Here is a 24,545-nt window from a genome sequence, read left to right on the forward strand (position 1 = left end):
ATACCTATGTAACAAACCTGTACATTCTGCACATGTATCCCAGAACTTAAAGTATAATTCTAAAAACTTATTCTACCATATGTCTAATAGATTCTTTTATAGTACCATTATACAATTATATTTTCTAGATTTATCAGCATCCCTCTGCTCATTAATCTTCTTACAATCATTTTTAAGAATGTGGAACAAAGACATAATGAGGAATTTATCTCTATAGTGTGTGCAATAGGGGAAAATGGAAGAACTCAGAGGTCACAGAGGTTTGGGGGAGCCAAGGGGACAGTGAGGGACTTTCATGCCAAGGAAACGGAAGGAGGAACAAAAATGCTATTACCAATGGAAGTAATTCTGTTTTTCTGCAACTGAAAACTTGACAAAGGTGTGGTTAGCTGTGGTATTGAAATGTGCTGTGAATGAAATGGAGCTTAGGACGTATCATGATAATTAACAGTTCCAGTCTCACACAAAGCTTCTGTAAAGCAATAATTGAAGACAGCACCTTAGCCAGAGCTACTGGAAAGTGAACTTATTGCTGGGGGAGAAAGAGATGAGCATTAAACTAAGATATAATTAAAATTTCCAAATTGTTGGCAAGTTTCTTGTCAAACAGTCCCAAGAAAGTAGAGCAAGGGCATCCCAAGTACATGGCTGCTTGGGGAAAAAACAGTAAAGTATCAACAGTGGTAGATTAAATAGATAAGATTTGTAGTGTGAAGTCCTCTAAGAGGTCTCCTCACCTATGTCCAGCTTTTGAAGCAATCATGCATTATTTACCATTTAAATATCACAATGTAACTTTGCTGTATGTTTGTTCTTTAAAGATGTTATATATGTCATTCTGGAAATGTTCATGGATATAACTAAGAAAATAACATTTCATGTAGGTCTGTGTTTTGTTGATTCATATAATTTATAATGATAAATCACAATACTGGAGTAATGACAATTATCTCTTATTAAGCACTTAAAGCAAAATAATATGTATCACCTATGTATCTGTAGTCAATAATATTTTTATAAGGAAATATAAGGCATCTGACATTTTTATTAGATAATGTTTTCCAAATTGAATGCACTTGATTTCAGGATTGATTTAATTTGTATAACATAGTAGACTTCCAGTTTGGGTTCTCATCAATAACTTTTGATAACTTATTTTTAAAATACTAATTTTGTTTCACAGTATCTAACATTATAATTTGGGAATAAATAATTATAAAACACATGTAGATCAGATTTGGCAGTATTCTCTCAAGAAAAGTAACACCAAGGGTAATGCCTCAGGAAGAGTAACATAATTAAGAGGATATTTCCTTTAGTAGATTACATAAGGACATACCATTTCCTACTTAAGATTTTTTAAAATTTATTTTAGTTGATTTACTTTTACCAATTTAACTGGAATATTGAATGAGATGTTTGGCAATTTTAAAAGTAAAATAAGGTATTCATCTAATTTAGAGGCCTAGTCAACTAACCCAACTAGAAGTTTTAGGCTTTAAATCCACTAATACCAACTGAAGCTGCCATGTGATACTGGGCCATATGGGAAGATATCCATTAAAATTTTCTGGGACTTAATTTGTACAAGTAAAATATTTAAAGTCATGCCATGGGGAACTTGGTTTGTGGCTTTGAAATTAAATAATATTTTCTTCCGTGGTAAAAGGAGATCACAAAGGGAAATCTACACTCACTTAGTTAACTCTCATGTACTACGCTATTAATTTTGTTATGTTTAATGGTCATCTAGTCAATGTGAGATACAAAAAGATATCGTTCAAATTAACTCATGGTATGCTTACATGCAAAATGAAAAGGGAACTAATGAATAAATGTCTTATAATTAGTTTTTTCCCAAAAATATTAGGAATATCTATTCAAATAATCAGTGATTACAAATTTTAAATACATTATTTAGAACTGAAGACAGAATAAAATAAAATGCTTTTGAAATGTTTCGCTATTTTCTGTAAAACAAATCCATAAAATGATTGCCTATTGATTTTATTTCATGCCCACTTTTATTTATATTTCCAATAATGCAAATATTTCATTTGTTTCTAATTAAAATAGAGAGAATTAGCTAAATATTAAATATTGTGTTTGTTTTAACTCAGGGCCTTGAGATTTTTTTCCTTTAAAATAAATCACTAAAATGCAGAATATCAGAATTCTCCAATCAGAAGCAATATGTCAAGTCACAGTAAAGCTGATTGGCTTCTTTAAACACAGAAGACATGGTTTTTAAATGAAAAGCTAATTACCTCACTCAGAAAGACTGCCTTGATATGTTAAGTTAAACTGATGTGTATGTGCTACACTACTACTATAGATATTTCTATTATGAGCTATAAATAGATGCAAAAGCAAATCCTGCCAAAAAAAAAAAAAAAAAAAAAAAAAAACAGGCAAATTCTCCTTCCATTTGCACAAACATGCAATATCACTTTAAGAAGTTAAAAATCACATAAAGACAGGACCCCCCAGACCCTCAGGGAACAAAATACCCAGCAAAGTAAATTATACTAATCATTTTATCTCATGAACTGGCAGCACCTACTAGAACTGTTTAATTACGGGACCAGAATAATAATAGAAAAATGCTGCACACAACAACAGCCCTGTTTCCTATCCTACCTTTGTGGTGACAATGCACAGGCAATCCATCCTGGATCCCTACACAGGACTCAGTACATGGAAATCACGCCAGCAAATCAGCAAAGGTGAGAAAAGCCTTTTGGAAATTGCACACAGAAAGAAGCAGAGCTTGGATTCTGTACAGACGGCTTTTCCAAGGGGGCCCCTCATGGGAAACTCGAGCCCTCCTCCATACAGCTCAAGGCAAGCAGGATTCTCCTAGGCACCAGAAAATCCCCTAGAAATCAGCTCCGGCAAAACTTCCCGGTGGCTTGCTGGGCTCCGCGGCTGCATGGTCTTTTAGCGGATTCCTTGATCGGAACAAGGCTCCTGTGAGTGCCCCGCACAGTTCTATCGTGGCGATGAGTGTAACACCAAGCACCAGAGAATCACATTTCAGCTCTTGCTCTTGTTTCTGAATTCTGATCCGCTGCTTCAGTATACTCATAAGATTTCCTTTGCCAAAGTCCCCACTTTGTTGCCTTCCTTTCTTACTAACAACACTGAGTAACACAAAAAACTACCCGTCCCATCTACCAAATGGCTGTCGTTCCAGTGCCAGAATAGCGGCTTTGGAAAATAAAATGCTATTTATTACGAGCATGATTGCCGGGAGTCTAAATGACTCGAAAGATATGACTGAAAAGCTAAGGTGCATGTGGTGCTGCATACATCACATCTCAACTCACTTGCAATTACAAGGGCAGCTTCTTACAAATGACTAACAGCTGGATAAGGAAAATCAAGACAGTGACACAGAGAAACTGTGGATTTGGAGGTTTAACTTAGAAAAGGGTTACATTTCCTTTTTTGTGTTTACCTATGTGTGTGGTCCATGATATATGCGAATACACAAACAACCTGAACATTTAAACGAATAAGCATGTTACGAAATTGGGGTGAGAGGAGGTTCTAAAGTGTTTACAAAAGTTCCACATTCTGAGTGAAAAAATGAGTTCTTTCCCAAACTTTTCCCTCCTCACTTGCTGTCTGCAGGCACTTATTACGTGGGCAGAGCTTTGTGTTTCCTTTTGCAGCATTTTAACAGCCAAGGGATTAGCACTCTCCCCTCCCCCAAATCCCTCCCTTTCTTCTAGTAAAGCTGCAACTATATAGACTGCCTTTGAGGTGCTTGACAAGCATCACTCTGGATAATAATATACTTTTTTCCCCCATCATCTTAGACACACAGGCAGTCACAGACTGAAACAGAAAAACAGAACGACACAGGAGCTCAGAAAGGAGAGAGCGGGTGGGAAGGGAGAATGAGGGAGAAAGAGAGAGTGAATGACAGAATGGAAAGTACTGCCTGACAAATAAAAATGGAAAATCAACGATTCGCTTTCACTAGGAAGAAAACACAGAGTCAACTGGACCATTGAAATACCAAAAATAAATGTCTAGGGACCCACACAGTTTACCTCCTCAAGATACTGGCAGGACCATTTTCCACCACATTACTAACAACTACCCTCTCTTTTTTCATAAAAAGGTATACTTTCTATGATAAACAATTTGGAAATAAATAATACGTAAGACTCTTCTACCTTTCATGAATTATTGTGGTTCTAACTTCAATATCCCGATAACCTTCTGATTGCTAAATGAATGAATGTCTCAGAAACTGACATGTCATTATTTTACTCAAATGAGAGCACTGTTCATAAAGATTTTAAGTTCATAGCAAATCAATGTTCTGAGAAAAAAAAAAAAAAGAAAAGAAAAGCCCCTAAAGTTCAATTTGATATAAAAACCTTCAAAAGTGGTTCAAAAAAAATTTGTAGTTAAAAAACATAATTTCCTCTGAACTGCCATCCTACTGGTGTAATAAACTTCAAATAAGTTTCAAGTTAAACACCACGAATAAAATCCATGCTCTGGTCCATTCCATTAGGTACCTCTGTCTTATGGTTCGGTAATTTGAAAAGGTCAAAGAAACATCACTTTGTCTATTCACCCTCATTTGTTACATCATCACAATAATTATTTTAACTTAATACTTCCTAAGCTTATCTCAGGGTGTGTAAAACCTTATATCTTTGAGCATTCCCAGGTACTAGCGTATTTCCCTGACACAACTAACATCTAATAGGTAATGGAGACTTATTGCCATATTCATGTTCAAAATAATTAGGCTTTGTGTCCCTATAGCACCTTAAAGTTGACAAAGAACTCATAACAGTCTCACAGGCTTGGGAAGTTTAAATCACTTCCCAAAAGCCTAGTAACTTTCAATGGCAACATTAAAGACCATGTCCATTAATTCCAACTCCAGGTCTTTGTTAGTCATAGATACAATAAGAATGGAGACAATCAGGGGTTAGACAGAGGAAGTAAATAAATAGGATAGCAGAGTAAGATGAGTATTTTCACAAGGTATCCTGAAAGATGATACTTTCAGAACTTAATTCCATCGCAGAGCGAAGGAAACTAGGATAGAGAAAAATTAGCAGAGGGAGCCTGATTAATCTTCTAATGCTGGCGGATCACAGAGGAAAGCACTTTGCAAACTATAGAGACTTGCAGAAATAAAAGACAGCTTGTCTAGCATAGGTCCTAGAATACCTTAGGCACTCCCTAAGTCATTCATCTGACACATGTTTGTTGAGCGTTCATTATGTGATTATTTGATTAATGTCTGTATCACCCTCTAAAGTGCACTCCTTAAAGATAGTTTTAACTCTTTATTTCCATTGTCTAGACTAGTGTCTCATTCATTCAACAAATATACTTGACAATCTACTTATGTGGAAACACAAGGTGAGGAAAAGCTAGCAAAATCCCTGCCCACAAGAGAATTAAAAACTATAGTACTGTACAGAAAGCATTTGGGGATGTTTAACGTCAACAAAATAGAGGCATTTAACCCAGAATGGAGCAGTGAGGGAAAGCTTTCTGGAGAGGAGCCTTGAGCTAAGTTGAGAAAGAACCATAGGAGTTAACTAGAAGTTAGGAGAAAAGAGAATTACATGCACTCTATTGTATTTGAAAAACAAATGAATCAGCAATATGTTATACCTTTATACAATCAGTTTAATAAACACATCCAATGAAAGTACTTCAAGAGCAACCATTTTACAGCAAGCATTTTACAAACTGAATATGCAATTTTTATTTGAGAAAAAAGAGCACTGCTCATTTAATTTTGAGTACAAATATGCTGTAAAGGCATGTACAATATGTATATTATATATTCATTTGTTTGTATTCACCTCAAGTGATTAACTGGATAATGTATGTATGTTTAGATATAAGTAAGTACATAATATTTTAAAGTGTAGACCCATTTGGGATTTCCACTTTGTGTACACCTTATCTTCGATTGATTTTCCCCAGATATAAAGATGATAGAGGATAATTCACTCCTTTGCCTCAAGGGAAACATTATGTTCTTTTTATAATTAACAAGGTATTGATATGAAGTATTTTTTTTTTACAGACATAGTGCTCAATTGGGCCTGTGATTTTTCACAAGAAGAGTTTGGCAAGATAAAAAGCCTCAGCCTGCAAGCTGCTTTACTTGATATTCCTTGAGGTTAATGATATCAAACTAGAAATATATTGATTCTTAGTAAAACCTATCATTGAAAGTTTGATATCATAAAACTACTCTTGTAAATTGCTTGCACTAAACCTGTACCTTAACCACTTAAATACATTATTACTTTTATCTTGTTTGTTTCCAACAGGGAAAAATATCTCTAAAAGTGAAATCCAGTCTGTGTCTATTCTAGAATCTAAGCCCCTTGAGGGCAGATTTAATGTATATATCTGGCACCTAATATGGTACTGACACTTAAGAGGTACAAAATAAATATTAGTGGAATGAAAAATCACAGCTCTAGTTAAGCTATTTATTTTTGATAGTTTTTTAAAATCTATTTAAACCTATGATCCCTTTACTCATGAGAACCATATATTCATATTACAGAGTAACTATAATGTATGCATATATGCTTATGTGCATATATAAAAATTTAAAAATAAATACATTGGTGCATGTAGCTGAAGGTATTTGCAAATAAAAATATTTTCATTGGCAAATCCAGTCTGATGTACGACGGTATGGTTTAGAACAGTCTTATCTATAATGGAGAAGGGCAGTTTCTAGCTGAAGTGTTACAACTACAGGATGCTACTGAAACTAGGTGCTTGCTATTGTGTTAGAAAAACAGTAATAAATATAAGCATATTAATAATAACAGTAATTTATCAAGTGGCTATTATCTGAAGTACTGAGATAAATACTTTGTAACTATTATCTCATGGTCATAACACCCTTTAGGAAACAATTATAATCCCTACTTTATAGTTAAGGAAACTGAAGCTGCCTGAGTTTCTATGACCTCCGTAAGTGATACAGAACCTACGTGACTCCGATCCACAGGGTGGTCTATGTTCTTTCCGTCTCATTACACTGCAAATCCTGAAACCATTTCTGTCCCTCTGGGTCCAGCCTGAGTGTGTGGCACAAACAGATTCAAAAGGCCTTCTCCTTAGCCAAAGGTAGCCTGGACTCCATGCAGACGAATTATAAAGAACATACAATCCTCCTAAAAGGATAGGTTCACCTCTGGGCTACTACCAGACACCTTCCATAGCTTATAAGGGCCTTGGGAAGAACCCCAGAAGGAATGGACTCCACATTAGAAAGATTAGGTCCAAAGGAAATAACAAGAAATCCACCCACCTGGCCTCCTATCCCTGTCTATCTGTTCCCCATATACCCAGAACAGCAGGCACACAAATGACATCTGCAAAGCTTGTTAGCTTAGTAAAATAAATAGACTGCAGGCAGGTCATGGCAAAATGCCTGCCCTCATTTCCAAACTCTCCAGAGATAAGTAAGAAATTAGGATCAACTGAAAAAAAGACTGAATTTTTCAGAGAGTTTCTATCATTAAAAAAATCAGGACAGTATTGGATCCTGAAAATAATTCATGAAAAGCGGGAGTCCATGTATTCTGTTCAAGTTAAATGTGTATTCTTACAAAAAAGTATAAAAACTAAACAAGCAAAATTTTGAGTGAACCAATAATTGCTAATGAAATGAATTAACTTTTACTTTTAACCCATTTTTTAATCATGATATTCAATTGTATGGACCTACATTTTACGTCAATTTTTCTCATGTGAGTCGGAACATAGTTAAATGATAGCCATGTAGTTCTCGCAGTTATCATCATCATCAAAATCTAAACAACCTTTGAAATTTTATATAAATGGTAGGCTATAAATGATGTAAACATTCAATAAAAATTGTTTCCCTAACAAATCAAAGTCTACATAAACTTTGCTGAACATTAACTACATTTCTAATGAGGTTCAATTTTTTCTATTATACAATGCTGTGAGTTGAGTGGATTCCAGAAATCCAAATAGTTGTGTGCAAGCCACAAATCTAAAAAGCTATATGGTCAAAAATAAAATTTTGCTTTCAAATCAATATAAATAACCTCAGCAGTATTGCTAAATGCCATTCCCATACTCCACCTTCTTATACCCTGATATGGTTTGGTTGTGTCCCCACCCAAATCTCAACGTGAATTGTATCTCCCAGAATTCCCACATACTGTGGGAGGGACCCAGGGGAAGTAATTGAATCATGGGTGCCAGTCTTTCCCATGCTATTCTTGTGTTATGGAATCAGTCTCACAAGATCTGATGGGTTTATCTGGGGTTTATGCTTTTGTTTCTTCCTCATTTTCTCATGCTGCCACCATGTAAGAAGTGTCTTTTGCCTCCTGCCATGATTCTAAGGCCTCCTCAGCCAGGTGGAACTGTAAGTCCAATTAAATTTCTTGTTCTTTCCAGTCTTGGGTATGTCTATCAGCAGCGTGAAAACGAACTAATACATACCCCAAGCACACTGGCCTGTTACCTGTTCCTCAAATAAGGTGTTTCACTCTAATTCTTCCTCAAGGCCTTGAATTTGTTGTTCCTTTTGCCAGAAACTGTCTTTCCCTGGATTTGCACATGGCTGGCTCCTTCTCATCATTCAAGTCTCTGCTCAGATGTTACCACCTCAGCAAGACCTTCCCAGACTGATTTCCCCTAATTAGAATATCTTCCATCATTCTCCATTACATCATCCCAGTTTATTTCCTCCATATGATTATCATAATCTAAAATTATCTTCTCTATTCATCTCTTACTATCTCCCCTATCTGAAGTTTATCAGTGAGAGCAGGAACCTTAGATGTTTTGTCCATGGCTACATCACCAGTGTTTAGAATGTAACAGATGCTAAATAGAGATTTTTTAATGAGTGAATGAATGAATGAAATGCATCATATGAAAACTCTTTAAAAAATGTATGGCTAGAATCAGCAGTCGAACATTAAATTTGCAATGCAAGATCTTTAATATAGTGTAGTTTCTAAGGGTCTGATTTACACTAACAATAGTATTTACAAACATACACATAAACAATAGTTTTTGGATTAAAATTAATTTATTTTGAAATAAATTGTATTGGGAATAATTAAGGTATATGACATCATGTAAGATACATATATATATATAGTAAAAAGGTTATTATAGGGAAACAAATTAACATACTTATCACTTCTCATATAGTTACCTATTTTTTGTTTTTGTGTCAAGAACAGCTAAAATCTACTCATTTAGCATGAATCCCATATATAATACAATGTTATTACCTATAGTCCTCATGGTGTACATTAGCTCTTTAGACTTCTTCATAGTACATATCTGCTAGTTTGTTTCCTCTAATCCACATCTCCCTCATTCCTCCCAATTTGGTAACCATTGTTTTATTCTGTGCATTTTTTAAACTTTATTTTGTATATGGTAAGTATGTATGTATACACACACAGATAGATAGATAGATAGATAGATAGATAGATAGATAGATAGATTCCACATATATGTGAGATTATGCAATATTTTCCTTTCTGTGTCTGGCTCATTTCATTTAGCATAATGTCCTCCCAGGCTCATCCATGTAATGGCAAATGGAAAGATCTCATTCCTTTTTAAAGCTGAATATTATTCCATGTTATATGTGTACCACAGTTTCTTTATCCATTCACCCACTGACAAACACTTATTTCCCCATCTTGGCTATTGCAAATAACACTGCGAAGATCATAGTAGTGCAAATATCTTTACAAGATTGTGCTTTCATTTCCTTTGTGTATATGCCCAGAAGAGGAATTGCTGGGTCATATGGTGTTCTATCTTCAATTTCTCTAGGGACCTCCATACTGTTTTCTATAATGGCTGTACCAATCTGCATTCCCATCAGTAGTGTACAGAGTTCCCATTTCTCCACATCATCACCAATATTTGTCATCTTTCGACTTTTTTTTAGAAGTATAAAACAATTTATGTGACACTCCCAAAATAAAGTTATACACAGAATAATTTTTGTAGAAAATATGCATTTGTAACCTTTCTATCTTTAAAAAAAATTATTATGAGTACATGATAGTTATATATGTTTATAGGGTACATGTGATGTTCTGGTACAAGCATAAAATGTTTAATGATCACATCAGGGTAACTAGGATATCCATCACCTCAGGAACTTCTATTTTTTTATTAGACACATTCCAATTCCATTCTTAGTTTTTTGATATATACAATAATTATTGTTGACTATAGTCACCCTGTTGTGTTATCAAATACTAGATCTTATTCATTCCATCTAACTATATTATGAAAATTAACCATCCCCAGTTTTCCCCTCCATCACCACTTCCCTTTCCAGCCTCAGAGAGCCATCATTATACTCTTTCTCTCCATGAGTTCAACTATTTTAATGTTTGGCCACATATGAGAGAGAACATGTGAAATTTGTCTTTCTGTGCCAGGTTTCTTTCGCTTAACATAATGACCTCAAGTTCCATCCATGTTCTTGCAAATGACAGGATTTCATTCTTTTTTGTGGCTAAATAATATTCCAATGTATACCACATTTTCTTTACCCAATAATCAGATGATGGACACAATGATTCCAAATCTTGGCTAATGTGAATAAATAATAAATACAGGAGTGTAGGTATCTCTTCAACACACTGATTTCTTTTCTTTTGGATAAATACCTAGCAATGGGATTGCTCAATCATATGGCAGTTTCTATTTTTAATTTTCTGAGGAACCTCCATACTCCTCTCCATAGTAGATACACTAATTTATACTTCCACAAACAGTATATGAGGGTTCCCCTTTCTCCACATCCTCACCAGAACTCATTATTTCCTGTCTTTTAGATAAAAGCCATTTTAACTGGGGTGAGATGATATCCTACTCTTGCTTTGATTTGCATTCCTTGATGATTAATAATATTGAGTATTTTTCATATATCTATTGACTATTTACACGTCTTCTTTTGAGAAATCTCTGTTCAGATCTTTTGTCCATTTTAAAATCAGATTTTTTCTCCAATTGAGTTGTTTGAGCTCCCTATATATTAGGGTTATTAATCTATTGTCAGATGAAAATATTTTCCCCCATTCTGTATTTTGTTTCCTCATTTGTTGATTATTTCCTTTGCTATGGAGAGCTTTTTAGCTAGATGTAATGTCATTTTTCTATTTATGCTTTGGTTGCCTGCACTTTTGAGGTATTACTCAAGAAATTTTTGCCCATACCAGTGTCCTAGAGAGTTTCCTCAGTGTTTTCTTTTAGTAGTTTCATAGTTTCAGGTCTTATATTTCAATCTTTAATCTCTTTTTAATTTATTTTTGTATATGGTGAGATACAGGGTTGTAGTTTCATTTTTCTGCACACGGATGTCCAGTTTTACTGGCACAATTTATTAAACAGACTGCCCTTTTCCCAATATATGTTCTTGACGCCTTTGTCAAAATTGAGTTTATGGCAGATGTGTGGATTTATTTCCGGGTTCTCTGTTCTGTTCCATTGATCTATGTGTCTGTTTTTATGCCAGTACTACACTGGTTTGGTTACAATAGCTCTGTAGTATAACTTAAAGTTCAGGTAATATAATTCCTCCAGCTTTGTTCCTTTTGCCCATGATGGCTTTGGCTCTTCTGAGTCTATAGTGGTTCCATACAAATTTTAGGATTACTCTATTTCCGTGAAGAATGTCATTGGTATTTTGATAGGGATTTCACTAACGTGTAGATTGCTTTGAGCAGTATGAACACTTTAACAATACTGATTTCTCCAATCCATTAACACAGAATATCTTTCCATTTTTTGTGCCCTCTTCAATTTCTTTTATAATTTTCATTGAAGAGATCATTTACTTCTGTGATTAAAATTTATTCCTATGTATATTACTTTATTTGTAGTTATTGTAAATGGGATTTTTTTTTCTTGCTTTCTTTTTCAGATTGTTCATTGTTGACATATAGAAATGCTAATGCTTTTCGTATGTTGACTTTGTATCCTGCAGTTGTATTGAATTTATTCTTCACTTCTATTAGTATAGTTTTTGGTGGAAGTTTTAGGTTTCTCTAAATAGATCGTATCAGCTATGAACAAGAATAATTTGACTTCTTTCATTCCAATTTGGATGCCCTTTATTTTTTCTCTCATTTAATTACTCTAGCTAGGACTTTCGGTGCTATATTGAATAGCAATGGTAAAAATGGGCATCCTTGTCTTGTTTTATATCTTAGAGAAAAGGTTTTTTAATTTTTCCCCTTCAGTATGGTACTATGTAGGAGTCTATCATACATAGCTTTTATTGTGTTGAGGTATGTTCCCTCTATGCCACTTTTTTTAGCATTTTTATCATGAAGAGATGTTTAATTTTATTGAATGCTTTTCAACATCAAATGAAATATGGTTTTATCCTTCATTTTGTCAATATGATGTATTACATTGATTGATTTCTGTATGTTGAGACATCTATGTATCCCTGGATGAATCCCACTTGGTCTTGATGAATGATCCTTTTAATTTGTTGTTGAATTTGGTTTGTATTTTGTTGAGGATTTTGGCATCTATGTTCATCAGAGATATTTGCCTATAGTTTTCTTTTTTGATGTGTCTTTCTCCAGTTTTGGCATCATGGTAATACTAGCCTCAGGAAATTATTTTGGAAGTGTTCCTTTCTCCTAGATTTTTTCTAATAGTTTGAGTAGGATTGGTATTAGTTCTTTAAATAGTTGGTATAATTTATCAGTGGTCATCGGGTCTTGAATTTTTCTATGATGGGGGACTTACTTATGACTTCTGCTTCATTACTTCTTGTTGGTCTATTCTGGTTTCAGATTTCTTCATGGTTGAATCTTGGTAGGTTGTATGTGTCTAGAAATTTATTTATTCTAGATTTTCCAATTCTTTGGTAAATAGTTGTTCATAGTAGTCTCTAATGATCCTTTGAATTTCTGTGATATCAGTTGTAATTTCATGTTTTTCATCTCTGATTTTATTTTGGGGTGTCTTCTCTCTTTGTTCTCAGTCTGGCTAAAAGTTTATTGATTGACTAATTTTTGCTTGGTTTGCTTTTGCTTTTCTAGTTTCTTACAATGCATCATTAGGCTATTTGAAATTTCTCTACTTTTTAATGCAGGTGCTTATTGGTATACTTCCATCTTAGAATTGCTTTAGCTATATCCCATAAATTTATAAATGTTGTGTTTCCATTTTGATTTGTTTCATAAAATCTTAAAATTTCCTTCCTAATTTCTTCACTGACCTACTTGTCATTCAGGAGTATACTGTTTAATTTCTATGTATTTGTATAATTTCCAAAGTTCCTCTTCTTATTGATTTTTAGTTTTATTCCATAGTGGTCAGAAAAGATATTTAATATAATTTCAATGTTTTAAGACTCATTTTGTGCCTTAACATATGATCTATCCTTGAGAATGACCCATGTGCTGACAGGAAGAATGTGCATTCTGCAGCTTTTGGATAAAATGTTCTGTAATATCCATTAGGCCCATTTGGTTGACAGTGTAGATTAAGTCTGATGTTTCTTTGTTGATTTTTCTGTCTGGATGATCTGTTCAATGCTGAAAATGGGGTGTTGAGCTCTCCAGCTAGTACTGTATTGTAGTCTTTCTCTCTATTTAGCCTTAATAATATTCGCTTTATATATATGGGTGCTCTAGTGTTGGGTGCATATATATTTATAATTGTTATATCCTCTTGCCAAATGGACTGCTTTATCATTATATAATGTCCTTCGTCTCTTCTTATAGTTCCTATCTTAAAATTTATTCTATCTTATATAGGTATAACTATTCCTGCTCTTTCTTAGTTTTCATTTGTACAGAATATCTTTTTCCATCCCTTTAATTTCACTCTGTAGGTGAAGTGAGTTTTGTAGGCAGCATATAATTGGGTATTTTTTTTCTTTAAATCAGTTTAACACTTTATGTTTTTCATTGGAAAGTTTAGTCCATTTATAGTTAATGTTGTTATTGATAGGTAAGAAGTTAATCCTCCCATTTTGTTATTTGTTTTCTGGTTGCTTTGTGGTCTTTTCTTCCGTCCTTCCTTTCTGTCTTCCTTTGTATAAAAGTGATTTTCTCTGATAGTATGTTCTAATTCTTGCTTTTACTTTTTTGTGTATCTGTTTTGGGTTTTTTGATCTGAGGTTACCATGAAGCTTGCAAATCATATCTTGTAAAAAACAATTTTAAACTAACGACAACCTAACTCTGATTTCAAAAACAACGAACAAGCAAAGAGAAAACTTAAAAAAAAAAAAAAAAAAACCTCTACACTTTATTGTCCATGTTCTTTGACTTTCAGTTGTTTATATTTTTATACAATCTATTTCTTAGAAATATGTCATAGTTATTATTTTTGACTGGTTTGTCTTTTAGTCTTCCTATTCAAGATATGAGTGGTTTACACACCACAATTACAGTGTTGAAGTATTCTGTATCTCTCTGTGTATTTGCTGTTACCAGTGAGTTTTGTACCTTCAGATGATTTCTTATTGTTTGTTAATGGCCTTTTCTTTTAGATTAAAGAAATCCCTTTATCATTGTTCTTAGGACAAGTCCACTGTTGATGAAATCCCTCAGCTTTTATTTGACGGGTAAAGTTTTATTTTTCCTTCATGTTTGAAGGCTATTTTCCCTGGATATGCTATTCTAGGATAAAAGTTGGTTTTGGTTTTTTTTTTTTTCCTTCAGCACTTTAAATATGTCATACCTCTCTATCTTGGACTGTTAGATTTCCACTGAAAAGTCTGTTGCCAGATTTATGCTCCCTTGCATGTTACTTGTTTCTTTTCTCTTGCTGCTTTTAGTATCCTTTCTTGATCTTAGTCTTTGGGAATTTGATTATTAAATGTGTTGAGGTAGTCTTATGTGGATTAAATCTGCTTAATTTTCTATGACCTTCTTGTACCTAATATTAATATTTTTTCTAGGTTTGGAAATATCTCTGTTATTATTTCTTTAAATAAACTTTCTTACCTGATCTCTCTCTTTACTTCCTCCTTAAGGTCAATAAATTTTACTTTTTCCCTTTGGAGACTGTTTTCTAAATCTTATAGGTTTGCTTCACTCTTGTTATTTTTTCTTTTCCCCCCATGACTGATTTTTATACAGCCCATCTTCAATCTCACTAACTTTTACTTCTGCTTGATCAATTCTACTCTTCAGAGATTCGAATGCATTTTTAACTTTGACAATAGAAATTTTTCAGCTGTGAAACTTCTGCTTATTTTAAAAAAGTATTTCAATCCATTTGTTAAATGTCTGTGATAAGATTTTGAATCCCTTCTCTGCGTTATCTTGATGTTCACTGAGCTTTCTCAAAACAACTATTTTGAATTCTCTTTCTGAAAGTTCATATATTTCCACCACTCCAGAATTGGTCACTGGTGACTTACTTACTTTGTTTAGTGAGATCATGTTTTCCTGTATGTTCTTGATGCTTGTGGATGTTTGTTAATATCTGGGTATTTAGAAGTTAGGTATTTATTTTAGGCTTGCAGTCTCAGTTCATTTGTACCTATCCTTCTTGTGAAGGCTTTCCAGGTATTCAAATGGAATTGGATGTTGTGATCTAAGCCTTTGGTGATTGAAGCCATATCAACACTGGGAGATGCCCCAGAACTAGTAATGCTGCAATTCTTGCAGACTCCTAGAGGTATCATCTTGGTAGGCTTGGGTAAGATCTGGGGAATTGCCTGGATTACTGGGTAGCAGTCTCTCATTCTCTTTCCTCACTTCTCACTTTCCCCATACAGAAGTCTGTCTCTGTCTGTCTGTCTGTCAGTCTGTCTGTCTGTCTGTCTCTCTCTCTCTCTCTCTCTCTCTCTCTCTCTCTCTCTCTCTCTCTCTCTTTCTTCTGAGCTTCCCAGAGTTGGGGGAGGGGTAGCACAAGCACTCCCATGGCTATCACAGTCAGGACTGTGCTGGGTAATACCTGAAGGCTTCACAGTATTTGGGTCTCATCCAAGGTCCATGGCTACTATTTCCTGGCTGCTGCTGATGTTTCTTCAATGCCCAAGGGCTCTTTAGTCAGCAGGTAGCATATTCAGCCAGGAATGGGTCCCTCCCATCAGAGGAGCAGGTTCCCTTCTAGCCAAGGGTAGGTCTAGAGATGCCATCCAGGAGCTAGGACCTGGAATTAAGGGTTCCAGGAATCAGCATGGTGCTTTATTTTACTGTGGCTGAGTTGGTACCCAAGTTGCAAGACAAAGTCCTCTGTACTTTTTCTTCTGCTTTCCTAAAGAGTAAGGAGTCTGTCCCAAGCTGAATGCCTGGAATTATGGAGGGGTAACACACAAACACTCCCTTGGGCATGACAACTAGTGTCTCACTGGGTTTCATGTAACCCAAGTTCACTGACCCCAAGCCCAGAGCAGTGCCAGGACTTATCCAAGAACTACAGACCTTGTCACCTGACTGACATTCAAATTTATCTAGGACACTAGGCTACTTTAGTCAGCCAATGGTAGAGCTACCCCAAACTCAAGTTCCTACCCTGGGGTGGAGAATTCCCCTTGGAATGCTTCATCTGTGGACACTGTTGGAATTTTGCCCTATGTTGTATTCTGCTGTGAGAGGGCAGAATTGAGTTCCAATGCAATGTCTCACAATCACTTCTCTCTCTCTCTCCTGCAAACATGCAGATTCTCTGCATACATGCCATGGGTTGGGGAAGAGTGGTATAGGCAATGCAAAACTGTCTTTCCTACCTTCTTTAGTGCCTCTTTCCTTGATATAATATTTAAGCCAGCTACTGTGATCACTCACCTAACCTTTGGTTCTTAAGAAGGTGCTTTCTTGCAAGGATAGTTATTCAATTTGGTGTTCCTGCAAGAGGGATAATCACTGGAGTGTTCTATTCAGCCATCTTGTTCTGCCTCCCTCCTATCTATTGACTTTTTGATAAAGCCATCCTAATGAGTGTGAGGTGGTTTCTCACTGTAGTTTTGATTTGCATTTCCCTGATGATTAATGTTTAGCCTCTTTTTATATACCTGTTGGACATTTCTGTCTTCTTTGAAGAAATATCCACCCAAGTCTTTTGCCCATGTTTTAATTAGTTGTTTTTCCACTACTGAGTTGTATAAGTTGTATAAATTCTTTATAAATTTTGGATATTAACCCCTTATCAAATATATGACTTCCAAATAACCATTAACTTTTCATTTACCAGCTATGAATTTTCATGTGCATAATATCATTAAGTATTCATAACCAGTGAATTAAGTGTAATTTTACAGGTAAAGAAACTCAGACTCAGAAAAATTGACTTACCCAAAGTTATTTAGCTGTTGACTTGATGAACCAGTATGGTGAAGATTCTTTTATTTTATTTTAAGTTCTGGGATACAAATGCAGAATGTGCAGATTTGTTACATAGGTATATGTGTGCCATAGGTTGCTGCACCTATCAACCCATCATCTAGGTCTTAAGCCCCACATGCATTAGCTATTTGTCCTAATGCTCTCCCTCCCCTTGCCCCCCACCCCGACTGGCCCTCGTGTGTGTTGTTCACCGCACTGTGTCCATGTGTTCTCATTGTTCAACTCCCACTAATGAGTGAGAACATGTGATGTTTGGTTTTCTGTTCCTGTGTTAGTTTCCTGAGGATGATGGCTTCTAACTTCATCCGTGTCCCTGCAAAGGACATGAACTCATCCTTTTTATGACTGCATAGTATTCCATGGTGTATACGTGCCACAGTTTCTTTATCCAGTCTATCATTGATGGGGATTCGGACTGGTTCCAAGTCTTTGCTGTTGTGAACAGTGCTGCAATAAATATACGTGCACATGTATCTTTATAATAGAATGATGTATATTCCTTTGGATATATACCCAGTAATGGGATTGCTGGGTCAAATGGTATTTCTGGTTGTAGATCTTCAAGGAATTGGCACACTGTCTTGCACAATGGTTGAACTAATTTACATTCCCACCAAGAGTGTGAAAGCGTTCCTATTTCTCCACAGCCTTGTCAGCATCTATTGCTTGTTGCTTTTTAATAATTGGCATTCTGACTGGCATGAGATGGTACCTCATTGTGGTTTTGATTTTCATTTCTCTAGTGATCAGTGATGTTGAGCTTTTATTCATATGTTTGTTGGTCACATAAATTACGTATTTTGAGAAGGGTCTGTTTATGTCCTTTGCCCACTTTCTAATAGGGTTGCTTTTTTCTTGTAAATTTCTTTAAGTTCCTTGTAGATTCTGGATATTATACCTTTGTCAGATGGGTAGATTGCAAAAATTTGCTCCCATTCTGTAGGTTGCCTGTTTTCTCTGATAGTTTCCTTTGCTGTGCAGAAACCCTGTAGTTTAATTAGATTCCATTTGTCAATTTTGGCTTTTGTTGCTATTGCTTTTGGCATGTTCGTCATGAAGTCTTTGCCCATGCCTATGTCTTGAATGATATTGCCTAGGTTTTCATCCAAGGTTTTTATGGTTTTGGGTTTACATTTAAGTTTTTAACCCATCTTGAGTTAATTTTTGTGTAAGGTTTAAGGAAGGGGGTCAAGTTTCAGTTTTCTGCCTATGGCTAGCCAGTTTTCCCAGCATCATTTATTAAATATGGAATCATTTCCTCATTGTTTGCTTTTGTCTGGTTTGTTGAAGATCAGATGGTTGTGGATGTGTGGTGTTGTTTCTGAGGTCTCTGTCCTGTTTCCTTGGTCTATATCTGTTTTGGTACCAGTACCATGCTGTTTTGGCTACTGTAGCCTTGTAGTATAGTTTGAAGTCAGGTAGCATGATGCCTCCAGCCTTGTTCTTTTTGCTCAGGATTGTCTTGGCTATATGGGCTCTTTTGTGGTTCCATATGAAATTTAAAGTAGTTTTTTTCTAATTCTGTGAAGAATGTCAATAGTATTTTGATGGGAATAGCATTGAATCTATAAAGCACTTTGGGCAGTATGGCCATATTCATGATATTGATTCTTCCTATCCATGAGAATGGAATGTATACTTGTTTGTGTCATCTCCTATTTCAGTATGGTGAATATTCTATTGACCAAGTGGATGAACCAGGATAAATCTTGATTATCTATTGCCAATTCCCATCCCATCTTTGTTGTAATAATCTTCTGCACTTTGGAAATCACTGAACTCATTGATCCAGGTAGTAAATACCATAAACTACAATGTTTGGTCCTTATCTGAACAGAATATACTATACTTCATTGTTTTCAAGCAAGTATAAAAAAACAGAATCCTAAATACAGATGTATCAAATATAATATCATATCTGTAGTGTTTGTATTGCTTTAGAGACAGTAAACACATTAATGTTGGATTGATTAAATAAAGCTTTATAAATATATGAGACTTAACAATATTCAAACTTGACCAGATGGAATGAGCTACCTTGGGAGGCAGTATATATCCTATAACTTGAGGTTTTCCAGCAGATGATATAATCCCTTTAAGCAGACTGACAATAAACATAATTTAAAACTAAGGAAATTCACTACTCTGAATTACCATTAAAATTACCTTTAATCCTGATTCTATAATATTTTCAAACTTGGCCCTCTGGAAAGATTAACTCAAAAACATCAGCTTTTAAATTATTATTTTAAATTATTATTATTATTTAAATTATTATTTTAAATTATTGTAAGAACCACATAACCTTTAATTTATAATACTGACCACTCTTAAGTGTAGTGTTCAATAGTGTTAAGTATATTACATTTTTGTGAAACAGATACCTAGATGAGTTTTTCATCTTGAAAAACTGAAACTATATATACCCAATAAACATTAATTTCCCCTCCCTCATCTCTCCAGCCCTAGGCAACTACCTTTCTACTTTCTGTTTCTATAAGTCTGCCTACTTTAGATACTTCATAGGAGTGGGATCACACAGTGTTTGTCCTTTTGTAACTGGCTTATTTTGCTTAGCATAATACCCTCAAGGTCCATTCATGTTAGCATATGATAGGATTTCCTTTTGTTCCTAAGGCTACGTAATATATGTGTGTGTGTGTGTGTGTGTGTAACATTTTCTTTATCCATTCTTCTGTTAATGGACATTTGGGCTGCTTCCACCACTTGGCTATTGCAAATAAGGCTGTGATGAACATGGTTGTGTAAATATTTCTTTCAGATCCTGCTTTGAATTCTTTTGGATATTTACCCAGAGGTAGAATTGCTGGATCATATGATAATTCTATTTTTAAGATTTTCAAGAATCTTTATACTGTTTTTCATAATGGTGGCACCATTCCCACCAACAGCGTACAAGCATTTCAATTTCTGCATATCTTTATCAACACATTATTTTCTGTCTTTTGACAGCAGGCATCCTAATGGGTATGAGATGATATTTAATTGTTGTTTTGATTGGCATTTCCCTCATGATTAGTGGTGTTGAGTATTTTTCATAGGTGTGTTGGCCATTTGTATATTTTCTTTGGAGAATTGTCTATTCAAGTATTTTGTCCATTTTTAATTGTGTTACTTGTTATTTGTTGTTGAGTTTTAGAAGTTCTTTATATATTCTGGATATAAATCCTTCACATATATATGACTTGCAAATACTTTCTCCAGTTCCATTGGTTGTCTTTTCACTCTGGTGATTGTGTTCTTTGATGTACAGAAGTCTTTAAGTTTGATGCAGTATAATTTGTTTATTTTTGCTTTCAGTTTCCTGTGCTTCTGGTGTCATATTCAAGAAATTGTTGCTAAATCCAATGTGTCCTGACATTTTTCTATTAGTTTTATAGTCTAAATCTTACATTTTCTATAGGAGTTATAGAGTTTAAAGTCTTACTTATATCTGTAATCCATTTTGAGTTAATTTTTGTATATAGTATAAAGTAAGGGCCCAGTTTTATTCTTTTGCATGTAGATATCCAGTTTTCCCACCACCATTTGTTAAAGAAACTATCCTTTCCCCAGTGGTAGTTGTAGCTCCCTTATTTAAAATAATTTGCCATATATGCAATGGTCTATTTCTAGGATCTACATTCTGTTTCATTGATGAATATATCTATCTGTCTTTATACCAGTACCACACCATCTTGATTACTGTTGTTTTGTAGTAAGCTTTGAAATCAGGATGTCTGAGGCTTTTAAATTTGTTCTTATTCTCCAAAACTGATTAGGCTATTTAGTGTCTTGGAACTATCACTTTTAAGATAAGGATCATGGGAAGCATTTAATGTAAACATATAGAGACAAGAGGATTCTCATTCTGCTCTCATTCCATAAAACAAACAAACATAAAAATCTTCTTTCCCATAGCTGAGTGGCATTCAGAAAAAGAAGTTTCCTTCTAAATATCAGAAAGAACAGTTACTAGAAAAATAGAGCTGAGCTACAAAATTATTATTAATTAGAAGGTGCAGCTATTTAACAGAGTATAAATATATACCATAGCCTAAAAATAATTAAGAGCAATGCTGAAATTCTCTAAAATACATAATTATTCTATTCTATCAAAGTATACTAAATGTATCATAATTGAAAGGACTCATAAGTTATTTATTTATTTTTATTTATTTATTTTTTTGAGATGGAGTCTTTCCCTGTCACCCATGCTAGAGTACAGTGGCGCTATCTCAGCTCGCTACAACATCCACCTCCCAGGTTCAAGCAATTCTCCTGCCTCAGCCTTCCAAGTAGCTGGGATTACAGGCACACACTACCACACCTGGCTAATTTTTGTATTTAGTAGAGGCGGGGTTTCACCATATTGGCCAGACTGGTCTCAAACTCCTGGCTCAAGTGATCCACCTGCCTTGGCCTCCCAAAGTGCTGGGATTACAGGCATGGGCTACTGCCACCAGCCCCATAAATTATTAATATCTAATCAGTCTCTCTCTTGAGATTAGAGTTTAGATTGGGAAACTGAAGCACACAGATAGTCTAAGTGACTTGCCCGAGAACACTCAAATAGTAAGTGTACAAAGACAATAATCTAACATCTCTGTTTCCAGTTATGACTTACTCTTACACGATTCTTCTTTATGAGTCTGATATGTGTCCTAGAGTCAAATGTGTTTCTACCTTGTTACTTCTCTGCTCTTGCTGAAAGAAACCTAACTTTCTGCCCCACCCATTGTGATACCTGAATGATATTTACTTAGTCCCTTAATCAACCAGTTCTAATTCATAAGATTGGCTAGACTCTGTTTTCTGCTGAAAAAGATAAAATATCAAACAATTAAAACAGTATTAAAACAAAGATATTCCTAAATGCATTTAGTGCTCTACTCATTTCTCCAAATGCATGCAATATCTAGAGCATTTACCTGTCAATCCTTTCATATATAACTATCCCATTTCATCCTTTTTATATTCCTATAGTATAGTCACAATAGGTATAATCTCATTGTATCTCATTTCAGGCACAATAAAAAGTCATTTAATGTGCCTGAGGTCACATGACTAATTTGTGATAGAGCCAAGATACAAATCCTGGTTTCTGACTTTGGATCTTTCGTTCATTCCATTCTACCACACTGTCCTATTTTTGATATTACACTTAGTTCTCAACAAATATGCCCCATCTCCTCTCAAGGTATTTTCTTAGTTGTTCCCATGTTATTTCAAATTTAAGATGTTATAATTGAATTAGTTAACTCTATCTATCCATTAGTCAACTTTCCTCCAAATAACCCCATATTTGCTCCGATACCACCTAACTCTCAATTTACCTAGTCACCAAGTCCTGTCAATTATTTCTTTAAGATTCCTCATTTCTCTATAAGTTGATTAAAAATTTTCATTGTTTCTCACTAGGACTCTGGAATATCAAATCTCCAAACTTTACGTTTTGTATATTAGGTTTATTTAAACATAGAATGCATCTCTAAAAAATACTCCCAATTATTTTAAATTGTTCAAAGGAAAAACAGGAATAAAATAAAGAAACCATATTAAATATGAAGTATTTATTCATCATTAAAGGTCTAAAGTTTTCATTAATATCTTCATTTTTATTTTCCAAATGTTAATAAAAATATCCTCAATAAAATAAATGGAAAACTTGCAATTAATTTCAATAGCATGAATATCTACTATTTGCCAAGCAGTACTAAGCATGTTCATATTCAGGATCTCATTAAAATTTCAAAAGTACCCTATAAGATGAGGAAATGGAAGCTTTTAGCATTTAAGCAGCATAAGCTAGCAATATGCTCTCCAATTATGAAATCAAAAGTTTCTCTAATACATTTTTCAGCATTTATTTAATTTAGCTGCCTGGAGGTTGGCATATTCGTATCCCACTTAGGACTAATGACTTCATTTTCAGGAAGCAAAAATACAAATATCTTTGCAAACAGCCAGGAAGTCGAAAAATGTGTTTTCCAAGTATTCATGAGCCCAGCATGGATGTCCACCCTCCCTCTCTTCTTTTGGAAAAGAAACAGTCTCATTGCCAAATTAGATAACTTCCTTTCCTGGAAGCACATTTTGCATTTTATTACTGTCTCAAATAGTTAACATCTTCTAGGTTAAATGAAAGTATTTTTCAAGAGAGGAAAGTGAAATAGCTTACAAAATGATTGTGTGATAACCAGCACCTTAAGACTACCTACTAAAACACAGAACCCAAAATGAAACACACAACTACTCAAAATGATACACATTCAGTGTCAGCTTAGAAGCCTGAGAACCCAATATGCTGACCAGGCCAAAGCTAGAAATTAGGTTACGCATTTCCTTTTCTTTCTTTAACACTACTAGCACTATCCACAGAGAACAAGACAAATCTTACCCGTGAAGCCTAGTAAGAAAGAAAACAGTGTAACACTTACAGTTGTCGTCTCATCAGTTTCATTTTCAAAACACTGATTTTCTTTATTTTGCTCAATACATGAAGCATTTTCCTTTGGTCCACTGCAATCTGTAAGCTAAAATAAAAGTTGAAAAAATCAATACTACTTTTTTATTTTCTGCAATGTATATTGTTTTCAAACTTTGAATATACACATTAAAACATCTAAGGCCTGAATAAATATTATTAGATGTTGCTTTTTTCAATTTTAGCATATGAATATACTATTTAACCCATTTTTATATTGCTCCCAAAGAGAAAACATAAAATGGGACAGTTATTCAAAGGCAAATTTTAAATTTCAAAGGTTTCTAGCAGGGAGTGTTGAACATGGACTATTCAAAAGTAAATTGATGATCTGGTTAAAGCTGAGCTTGGTTAATGGGAAGATGAAGATAGAGGGTTGATTTCACTTTATGTAAGTTCTCATACTTGTAGAAATCTCTATGGAAGCTATTGTAGCTCTCATAGCAGTGGCACTGACTGCCTTTGCTTTGGGCTATCTTTTTATAACTACAGCTTTAGATGATAAAAATAATGTCTACTTTCAAAGCAAAGGGTAGGTGTGCTTACTGACCATTATAAAATAGGTGTTACCTAAACTGAGGGAACACAACCTACAACATGACCCATTGCATATGACTGTATCATGTGACCATCTTTGCCTTGCACTGTAAAAACTGGGACTTGATAAATTGGTACAAGAAAATGTTGATACT

The 24,545-nt window shown here is 34.6% G+C and overlaps 1 protein-coding gene across 7 annotated transcripts in view; it reads right to left on the bottom strand.

Annotated features, from left to right (window-relative positions):
• The window catches only part of DLG2 (discs large MAGUK scaffold protein 2), a 2,222,296-nt gene that overhangs the window by 1,673,378 nt on the left and 524,373 nt on the right, over nucleotides 1-24,545 (bottom strand). For 6 of the 7 annotated variants that reach the window (XM_008020354.3, XM_008020345.3, XM_008020348.3 and 3 more), the window contains one exon: nucleotides 23,807-23,902. In XM_008020354.3, the coding sequence (XP_008018545.1) occupies nucleotides 23,807-23,902 (96 nt within the window). Of the gene's footprint in view, nucleotides 1-2,640; nucleotides 3,157-23,806; nucleotides 23,903-24,545 lie in introns of those variants that run through there. The other variant, XM_073019934.1, reaches the window with a different exon arrangement.

Source organism: Chlorocebus sabaeus, chromosome 1 (genome assembly GCF_047675955.1).
Source record: "Chlorocebus sabaeus isolate Y175 chromosome 1, mChlSab1.0.hap1, whole genome shotgun sequence".
Taxonomy (NCBI): Eukaryota; Metazoa; Chordata; class Mammalia; order Primates; family Cercopithecidae; genus Chlorocebus; species Chlorocebus sabaeus.